The sequence below is a fragment of the Sipha flava genome, unplaced genomic scaffold, assembly GCF_003268045.1.
Source record: "Sipha flava isolate LNK unplaced genomic scaffold, YSA_version1 46_pilon_pilon, whole genome shotgun sequence".
NCBI classification, from domain to species: domain Eukaryota; kingdom Metazoa; phylum Arthropoda; class Insecta; order Hemiptera; family Aphididae; genus Sipha; species Sipha flava.
Genome location: NW_020273250.1, coordinates 353,418 through 363,919, shown reverse-complemented (window position 1 = coordinate 363,919; position 10,502 = coordinate 353,418). Strand labels below are relative to the sequence as shown.

The window sequence follows — 10,502 nt, the reverse complement described above, 5'->3', positions numbered from 1 at the left end:
CTTCCAAGAGTGAACGACGAGGAAAAAATGATAAAAGGGACCAAAAACGGTTTGCTGATAACAATGATGACGGTCCTTCAATAAAATATTGTTATTATGTTCACGAGACAACCCGATGATAATAATAATACGTGTTTCTATTCTCTATATCAGTTTTGTTCCTGTCAAGGATTGAATACCGAGAAATCCAAAGTTTAAATGATCCGTAAACCATCCGGCAGTCTAACATACTATTAGTTAGTTCACAACGTACAGTGTTACGGGGGTATGAAAACCAATATTGTTCGTGCGAAATTCGACTTTCCGTGACTCTTAATCACAACCAAATTATAAATGCTGTGTTCCTGTTCTTCAGTCAGTCTTCAGTGATTCACTACTGTTTGTTTTCATTTACGTTACTTGTTTCTCTATATCAACTGAAAGCAATATGAGATTTCAAAGACTATATCTGTTTAAATACATTTCTTTTATAAGTTATGTACTGAAATCATGTTTTACCAGAATCAAATCTCAAGAAATACTGAAAGTTCTACTTCACAATCTTCAGACTAGGGTACTCTTTGGCTCAGAAATATCTTTTGAGTGTGTTCCAGACAATATATTGGAAAAACTCGTATTACAGTGCTATGATGAACAATCAATTGTAAAGTATTCACTTCAAATTCACAAATGTCTGTTTGTCAGTCAGGAAACTTTGAACAAATTAAAATTAAAAAACATGCAATGGGTGTTAGTTAATGTTAAGACTACAGAGTCTAGTGCTCTTCCTGTGTTATATTACAATAAAATAATAGTGTTGAATGCTTTCGAAGAGTCCAAGTGTCTTTTGACTTCAACTAATATTTTTAATCTGAGCAATTGTGATCATACTGCTCAAGCTATTATGCTTCGAATTATAAAACCTTTAAGAGATTATGAGCCAAAAATCACAAAAAAAGTATCAATTTCCGTAGTGAAACCATTAGTATATCATGATAGTTCACAAATATTATTGGATAAAGTCTTTTACAATTATTTTTCTCTTCCAAAATTTGTTTCTATTGGTGAATTATTAAAATTAGATGTTAAAAAATGTTATCCAGAATTTAAATATCTAGCTAAACCATCTAGCAATTCAATTGTTTATATAAAAATTATCGAACTGGAAGGAAAAAATGAGCAAATATATTTTTACAATTGTAAAAGTAGTTTTAATATATCAAATTTATACAGTAAATTAAATGAAGTAAAATGTTTCACCAACACATATTTGCCTGCAGAAAAAGAATATAGTATAAATAATCTAAAAAATCTAAATATTCACAACTATAAAGATTTTATACTAAATGTAATTCCTGGTGGAATGAATGATGAAGGAGAATTGTTAATGTCTTGGATTAAACCATTTATTCTACAGAAACATACAGGTTATAAGAGTTCAATATTTTCTTTTAATGTATTACCTAATAAATTTTCATTAAAATGTGTCTGGTTTTTCTGATAAATAATAACAATAATGTAATTTCTGATTTAGTTTATAAATTTAATTTTAATACATTTTTTTTTTTTTTTAGATTTTCATTCACTAAAACCAATATTTCTTGTTTGTGGAGTTAATGAATGTGGTAAAGAATTATTAATTGAATCAGTATCTCAGTATCTTGGTTTAAAATATATATCTAAATGTTGTTTCGACTGGCCTACAAATAATATATCTCAATTAAAAAAAAAAATTGAATATTATTTTGATGATATCCGAAAAATGACACCTTGTCTACTGCACTTAGAAAATATTGAAGTAAATATAATATTAATTTTAAATATTAATAATTTTCATGAAATCTTATATGATTGCAGGCTTTATGTTTGTCTTCTACTAATGATTTAGAACAAGAACTTTTAGACATATTTAGCAAACAAATACATATAAAAACATCTAAACCAATTGTAATTATTGCAACTGCAAAGTCTAAAGAAGAACTTAGTCCAGTGTTTTTAAGATTATTTCTACAATGTCATAAAGTTGGAAATCTAAGTAAAACAAATCGTGAACAACTGTTAAAATGGATTTTGAAAAGAGATTCGATTGCATTAGATGACACAATGATTTCAAACATTTTAGATCATACTTCTGGTTTCAATTATATGAACTATATGACTCTTTTATTGATGTCTTCAAAGTAAATCAAAAACAAAAGTTAGTTAATCCAAAAATAAAAATATAATTGAAATGATATTTTTTAAGGCATCAAATGCGCACACAAAATAAATATACTGAAAGAACACTGAATGAACCTGATATAATGTTTTCAATAAGTTTGTATATTTGCATTTAAAATGTTTATAACTATTATATTTTTCATAAATTACAAGTTTATTTATATAAATATGTAGAGGTTTTATTACTAAGTACTTATATTTTTTCTAGATACAATAAATGCTATGTTTTCAAAGTCAATTGGAGCACCTAAAATACAAGTTGTAAAATGGGATGATGTTGGGGGCCTGGCAAATGTTAAAGAAGAAATTATGTCAGCATTAAGACCATCAGTACTTCATATGAAAAGATCTGGTAATAAATTAAAATTATTTTACTTTTCCATTGAAAATATTTTGTCAACATTGCAGAATAATTAATATTAATTAAGTTATTGGAATAAAAAAAATCCTTATTAGACTGTCCTCATATAATTTATAGCAATAGAAAATTGTAAACATTTTAAATATTCCAAGATAATTAATAATTTAAAAATTACTTTAAATACTTATGAAGTAATTATTGTCTAAAAGGATTGAAATAATTTTATAAATACTGAGTAATATCCAGTAATTTTTTACATTTTTGTTTAACTAAACATGCAATAATTTTTAACTTTAAACTTAGGAATATTATTATATGGGCCACCAGGCACTGGAAAAACATTATTAGCTAAAGCTGTTGCAACGGAATACAAATATAACTTTTTGTCAATTAAAGGTCCCGAATTACTTAATATGTATATTGGACAAAGTGAAGCAAATGTTCGTGAAGGTAAATATATACCTAATCTATTTATTAGACATTACTTTTATGTAATTATTTTCAGTATATTATTTAAAAATATGTTTTAGTTTTTAACAAGGCTCGTTCAGCCACACCGTGTATTTTGTTTTTTGATGAACTTGATTCATTAGCACCTAAACGTGGTCAAAATGGAGATTCTGGTGGAGTAGGAGATAGGTACTTTTTATCTTAGAATTATTGTTTGATCAATTAATAGTATCTTTTTTTTCTGTATAGAGTTGTATCACAATTGTTAACTGAAATGGATGGATTGACTTCAGAAAATTATCAAATATTTATATTAGGTGCTACAAACCGACCAGATCTCATTGACTCTGCGCTTTTACGACCTGGAAGGTATTTAATTAGCAAATTTTTAATATATGCTATTAAAATAACCATTTTATATTGTTGCAGACTTGATAAAAGTGTTTATGTTGGTGGCTGTGATGATAAAGAATCTAAACTTCATGTTTTAAAGGCTTTAACTAAGAAGTACGCATTGTAATTTTTTAAAATGTATATTATAATATCTACTAAACTATTATGTTTTAATTATACCATTTCCTATAGATTTAATATGAGTTCAAATGTTTACTTAGAAGACCTTATCGATAATTTACCTCAACAAGTAACAGGAGCTGAATTGTATGGTATGTGTCACAATGCTTGGCTTCATAGTGCAAGGAGAGTTATTCAACAGCAAATAGTAAATAACAAAGGTAACCCATTAGTATATTTTAATATTATTGTGAAAAAAAAATACTATTATAAAAAAATAACTATGTATTCTTGTTATTTAAGTTACTAAAGCTGAAATTAATATTCTAAGTTAATTTGTACATTCTTATTTCAGATAAACTGCAAGTATTCGACGATCATTTAATTGTAACTCAAGAAGATTTTACAAATGCATTGAATGAAAGTTTTAAACAAAAATAACTATTTTTACATGCATACTATTATACTGAATTTCTTTAAGTAACAAGACTGATAATGTTTTATATTTTAAGAACTTAAGGTGTATGCCATAATTATGGTAATTTATTTATATTATTGTTGCATTATAAAAATACTTTAAAATATATATTAGTGTTATTAATTTTATATAGTGCGTTTTAAACTATTTTTGAAAGTATCAGGAATCTCATAGAAGATTTAAATAAAAAAAAATACACTTACTAATGGTTAAATAATAAATAAAATATTATTTAATTGAAGCTTGAATATAAGTGGCTTCATTGATTTAGCAATTTCAAAACAAACCTGGTATACAAATGTATCCTGTCTTTTATATTTTAAATTAATTTTAGTAATTATATAACTTAAGAATAAAATCTTAATCTATATCATTCATCAATTATCAAACCTAACTGATCTACTATTGCACTGTGCAATGTTATTTTTCCTTAGTCCTTTTAGTAAAAATATAAAATTATACAAGTTATGTTACATAATTACTGTCATTATCATTGTTGTAATACGTTTTTACTTAAATAATTTTTATATAAAAGTATTTCCTTATCATTACAAAACTATTTCTTTTTTTTATAATTTTACCATTATAAACCAGCCAATTACCATATAAATGAGTTATTAATAAAACAATCAAGTATATTAGAATAAATTAAACAATTCTTAGTTTTATTAAAAATGTTAATACACAAATGGTTTTTTCAATCATTACTGGCGTTTTTAGTTGACAATATAATAATTATATACTTATAATTTTTTTTTATAGTACATTAAATATTGGGTATTTGGATAATCTAAAACAAATAAATTGAATAACTGAAAATAAAAATAAATTTAAACAGAGATCTTTATATATATATATATATATATATATATATATATATATATATATATATCATAGAATCTTGCCCACCGAGGAAATATACAGGAGGAGTGCATAGTATTCACTTAGGCAAAAGTGCCGCAGCTGAATGGTTGGCCAACTAGGATGTTTGACTGTAGATTTATTTATTTATTTTTGTGTTATGACAATAACATAAACTAATTTAATATAATATGTTATGTCATAATATCGACATAGAGAAAAAAATTAAATTAAATTGTCGGAGTACATATTTATACATAAATTTTTCGAGCAGGTGCCCACAATTTCACTAAGTCATTAGACCCTCCATAAACACAAAATCTATGTGTATCATAAGTGGCACAATTTACTGGTAGTGGTATGTCATCTGAATGGGGTAAATGTTCACCACTTTCTATGTCAAATATTTTCATTCCTCTATCTGAAGGCATAAATGCAATGTCTTCTTTCAAATTTTCAGTAACAGCAAATTGAAAATCTTTGAAAATTTGGCTTTTGTTCAGTCGACACAGTGTAACTGGCTCATAATAGTTTGGACGCATGTTACCAGTACTAACTTCCCTGAAATTAATACAATAGTTTATATTATACTCAGTAAATATATTTTATTTGACTCAGTTATTTGAAAAAACGATATAAATATACATTTATTGCACAAAAAGTAACAACTACTAATTGATTAATAAAGAATTAACCATTGCAATTAGTCAAAGAAACCCCATAAATTTGAAATGTGTACAAATGTTTTAATATAAACACCAACAACATTTATTTAAGCTTATTTCTTGATAGTATTTTCAAAAAAAATGAAATATACATACTATTTTTTTAATTAGAAATCAAAAGCATCATCATACATATGTATGTTCTATATAACAAAATATATTAAAATTTGTTCTAGTCAGGGCCGTATTTAAGATTTCTCCACCCAGGGGCAACAACATTTCTCCACTCCTCTTCTCTGAAGTATAAAACCGAAAATAAGTGTCTCCAACTATTCATTAAAAAGTCATTCGCAATTAATTTTCCCCATTTCAGTACACTATTACACATTGATGGTAATTAATATAAAATCCAAAATAATAACAGTCATAATTATATAAATAAAGTTATAGAAAATTCTCTTGATGGTGGTACCCTTAAAAAATGTAGTATCTATTAGTCTGAATGTCCCATCATCCCCTTAAAAATCAAAATTAAACCTATATCTCAATAAAATACCATGTCGAATAAAATAATCAATACATAAATAAAAAAAAAAATTTAAAAAATAAAAATAAATATGACATAAATTTTGTGTTACTAAATAATATTTATTTATTCTTTTTAGCATTATAGTATTTTAATATTATTTTATAGTATAACATTTATTTTTATATAATTTTATTTATTAAAAAATAATTTTCCATTGAGAATGAAAAAAAATTTAGATTATTTAGAATCCATAAAAATATTGCTGCTCCTTAAATATTTTAGGGGAGCCAATTCATACTTAAATATTGCCTCTCCAAACGAGAGGCTCTAGTTCTAGTATACCAAGATACTTACCAAGTTCTGATGCCTCCCATGTTATCGACAGATATAATACTGTTTCCATTATTATAAAAACGCAAACCAATAACTGGATTAGGATGGCTTGTTGTTTTTGAAAAGGAATCATCATCATTATACTTTAAAACAAAGTTATTTTGAAATCGAAGATCCCATAGTAATATGTTTCCATTATCATTACCAGTAATATATTGTAATTCATTTGTTGGGTGCCATTGTATAGTTGTTATTGGTCTATTTTCAACATTTTTCATAGTCATTACAACAATACCACGAAGCATATCAATCATGAATACATGTCCATCTATTGCTGCAACTAAAATTATAATAGATTTTGCAATCAGTCATATATAATTATGAGTACCACATCCATTAAAGCCTAAAGCAATGCAATTTTATGGTGCATATATATTTCAATAGTTAAGACCATAATTTTCCAAAAAAACAATTTAAACTAAAATCAGTACCTGCAACATATTTCTTTGCACTATATTTCTTTGCAGCAATGACATGGTTTAATACTCTGATAGGCATTTTTACAGTTTCCATAATTTTACAAGAACACGAATCCCAAAAATGTACCGAGTCCAAAGTGCAAACAGAAAATACTGTACCATCCCAAAGCCAATGAACTGAATTAGGTGTTCCATTAATATCAATCGGATCATGTGGAATTGTCATTCGCTTGATTTGATTAAAAGTTATAACATCTGGAGATACATTATAAATTGCTACACTGTTGTATCTTGATGTGACTAGTAAGCTAAAGAATAAAATTTATTGAGTTTAATTGTTTTTTTTTTTTTTTAAAAAGCAAGGTTTAGTATATGAACTAAGTTTATCAACTTCTTTTTGGTTTAAATAAAATATTTTTTTAAGAGCTTATATATAAGACTGGTGGCAAATTTAATTACATTTTTTTAAAAGTATGGCATTAATAAATAAATTTTATAGTATATAATACAATTAAATATTCTTTGAATAATAAATTACTTTAAATTAGTATTAGAGTATGATACACATTTATGAAAAGAAATTTAAAAAGAAATTGAGTTCAGTTTTCAACATAAAATATACATACCAACTACTTTCTGTTGGATTAACTTCCATACCAAGAATATCATCTATTACAAAATTTCGAGTGCTTCTACCATTTGGGTTAATATACATTACAGGCAAGGATGTTTTATTAACTGCATATGCCACATAATTTATCTCATTAATAATCGTACGTCGTTTATATTCTATAGAAGATATCGCTCCTATTGAGCGCTTCATAATCAAGTCAATAACACGATTTTGCTTTCTTTTCTGTAACAAAAATAAACTAAATTGTTGAAAAAAACTTTCCATAACAATTATTATTTATGTTTTACTATATATAATTTCTAGTTAGAATTGGGAGTGTTAATTGTAGAAATAAGATCTAAAAAAGTCAAATATAAGTTATAATACAAACAAACCAAGGAATATAAATCAATAGTTGACTAATACCTATCATTATAAATAATGCAAGTTCCTAAACGAGTGAAATAGAATGTAAATTTAAAAATGATTGAACATTTAGGAAACTCTTATTAAAACTGTGAAGCTGAAAGGGAAAAATAAAATGTTCAATCCAGATACCAAAGCATCTTTAGGAAAATCTGAAAAATAAGACACTACTACAAAAAGTTAATCAACTCCTAAATGGGTAACATTGGCCAACGTAACCGCACCGATGAAATGATTGAAATGGATAATACATAAACACATTACCACAGATGTCTGGCGTCTAGCAGTTAAAGAAGACGACGGCAATGATTGCTGTTCCATTTTCAAAATGGTATTTCTGGAGACAGTGTACCGTAGTGGCTGGTAATACAGAAGTCGAGATCCAATGGACACAGAACCACAGAACAGCAAGACTGGTCGGCAGCGGTGGTTCGAGAGCGTTGAGCTAAAGTACTTATACTCGAAACGCGCGTAACACTGATCTGCGAACGGAGAATTATGGGCATAAAATGGAAGACACTCAACTGATCGATTATTGTAAATTTCTCTGGATACTCGATATGATGTTAGTATCGAATACTCTGGAGGCTCAATATGATATTATATCCATATCAATGTTCCGGCGTCCCTCAAGGTACAAGGATAATACATTACTACGAGGATGACAGAAGCGGAGTGGGTCGACAAATTTTTGATTCGAACCAATCGCGCGGTGTACCGTTTAGCATCCCCCTTCCCCTTAGAACCAACACCCTATAGTTGAACTCTCTCCGTCAAAGAAAAGGATAGGTGCCGGAAGAGAGCGAGATGGAGACGGAGAGAGAATCCTGTGCGTCTATCCTGTGGCACTCTAAAGTACTCACTCTACGGTCCAGACAAATCGATAACTGATAACACGTCGCGCGCGCAGATATACCGCACTAGTGAAACCACCGGCAGCAGTGCGCCGTGTAACGTAGTGATAGTGGCATAAGCGCTCACCTGTGCGGCGAATCCGTTAGAGTTTCCGAAGCTCATAAAGTAAAATCGGACTGACCACCTTCTCGTCAATTGTGATTAACGTCATTGAAATACTTGAGTTTTATAATACCGCTTACCTAAACTGACACATTGGCACACGGATGTGTTCGGATAATTTGTCGGTAGTCGTCATTTTTTAGGATTATTTCCTGAAACTTTTTTTGGTGGACAATTATTATTGATTTATCTGTCTAGCATTCTTCATCGAATTCAACCACTTTTCACGATTAAGAACATACGTGTATTGTAAACAAAATTGATTTTGATCACACGTATTTAAACGATTCTTAATATATTAATAGTACCTACACCTTTTGCACTTGACAAAAGACAAAATGCGAATTTACCACAGAATACGTTTGATTTGAATTACAAATAATAGGTTCATTGAACTTTTTCAATTGTTTCCTTTTACTCTCCCGCCTACCAAAAACACACCGGTGTAGTAACTAAAGATCAGCTATTCTAAAATTTGAATTATACTATTTAGGTCATTTAATTTATAACTTAACACTTCTTATTTATTCACTTTTGAATTTTTCTCCAATTTTACATTCAAATGATAAGACTCTCTTGATTAAAATCAATCATTTCTGCATCATAAATAATTTGATATTTTAAACATTGATTTCTTTACCATTTATAAACATACTCTGAAGTTCCAAGTCACTTGACAATTTAAGTTTTCTTCCTTATTTGACATGATATAAAAACATTTCAATAAAATGTAAACAAAATATTTACTGGGTCCTACAGAAAATTTTTCTTTTTTCTTTTTAGATTATATAATAAATATTGTAATTAAAAGATTACCTAACTATAACTAATAATTATAAATAAGATATAATTATTACCTATACTTGCTTTAAATTTTATAAAATAATTAAGTTATCAGAAAAAATATAAATGTCAATCATAATGTACCACTTGATTAAAAAATGACTATACAATATATTTTATAACAACTATTTTTAAATGAGTATTAATTTAAGTTTGTACTAAAGAAATATTTGTTCAAATTTCAAGTAGTTGCAATCCAACATATTAATGTAATATGAATCATCACAAAATACAACTTTTTAAAAAATACACACAGCCAATTTTATTAAAAATTATGACAATAATATAATACAAAAAAAATATACATTTTTACTTAAATATATTTTTAGTTACTTGTTTTTCAACAATAAAAAATTAACAATATAATATACAAATATACATATAATCTATTTATTGTATATATTTATAATTAATTTTTATATACATAAGCTCTATGTACATATTACAATCATGAACATCACTATTGCACTAAAACAATCATTAAAACTTAAATATTATAGTGAGACTTAAATTAGTTTCTTTGGTTAAAACAAAAATGAGATGGAGAACAGCGAGACCTAAGATTGTCGATTTTAACATGATTGGACCATAAAATAAAAATAAAATATGTTTTTAATATAAAACAATACTATTGATTACAATCTGTATTTCATTCAATTTAATTATATATAATTCAATCGAACCTAATATTGTCTTAAATATATAAAAAATTATCTTGTTACCTACAAAATAAAA

At 26.9% G+C, this 10,502-nt stretch overlaps 2 protein-coding genes across 2 annotated transcripts; one reads left to right on the top strand and one right to left on the bottom strand.

Annotated features, from left to right (window-relative positions):
• The first annotated feature begins 64 nt into the window (after positions 1 to 64).
• LOC112689805 (peroxisome biogenesis protein 6) lies at positions 65 to 4,079 on the top strand. Its single transcript, XM_025563666.1, has 11 exons — positions 65 to 1,406; positions 1,554 to 1,777; positions 1,837 to 2,159; positions 2,225 to 2,295; positions 2,408 to 2,551; positions 2,864 to 3,010; positions 3,091 to 3,199; positions 3,260 to 3,379; positions 3,440 to 3,517; positions 3,596 to 3,744; positions 3,879 to 4,079. Exons 1-11 carry the CDS (start codon positions 428 to 430, stop codon positions 3,962 to 3,964), a joined length of 2,430 nt encoding a protein of 809 aa, XP_025419451.1. The 5' UTR covers positions 65 to 427; the 3' UTR covers positions 3,965 to 4,079.
• Positions 4,080 to 4,877: 798 nt separating this feature from the next.
• LOC112689742 (DNA excision repair protein ERCC-8-like) lies at positions 4,878 to 8,505 on the bottom strand. Its single transcript, XM_025563573.1, has 5 exons — positions 8,172 to 8,505; positions 7,495 to 7,724; positions 6,881 to 7,176; positions 6,411 to 6,729; positions 4,878 to 5,423 (listed from the first exon to the last, which is right to left on the bottom strand). The coding sequence occupies exons 1-5, from the start codon at positions 8,226 to 8,228 to the stop codon at positions 5,114 to 5,116; spliced, it is 1,212 nt and encodes a 403-aa protein (XP_025419358.1). The 5' UTR covers positions 8,229 to 8,505; the 3' UTR covers positions 4,878 to 5,113.
• Between the last annotated feature and the right edge of the window lie 1,997 nt (positions 8,506 to 10,502).

Bases quoted from the DNA above. Each gene is read 5' to 3' on its own strand.
- LOC112689742 (XM_025563573.1), bottom strand. From the start codon at position 8,228: ATGGAACAGCAATCATTGCCGTCGTCTTCTTTAACTGCTAGACGCCAG. The intron at 7,725-8,171 runs GTAATGTGTTTA...TTTTTGTTACAG, and splicing joins CTAGACGCCAGACATCTGTG to AAAAGAAAGCAAAATCGTGT. The intron at 6,730-6,880 runs GTACTGATTTTA...TTATAATTTTAG, and splicing joins TGCAAAGAAATATGTTGCAG to TTGCAGCAATAGATGGACAT.
- LOC112689805 (XM_025563666.1), top strand. From the start codon at position 428: ATGAGATTTCAAAGACTATATCTGTTTAAATACATTTCTTTTATAAGT. The intron at 2,296-2,407 runs GTTTGTATATTT...TATTTTTTCTAG, and splicing joins TGATATAATGTTTTCAATAA to ATACAATAAATGCTATGTTT. The intron at 3,745-3,878 runs GTAACCCATTAG...TTCTTATTTCAG, and splicing joins GCAAATAGTAAATAACAAAG to ATAAACTGCAAGTATTCGAC.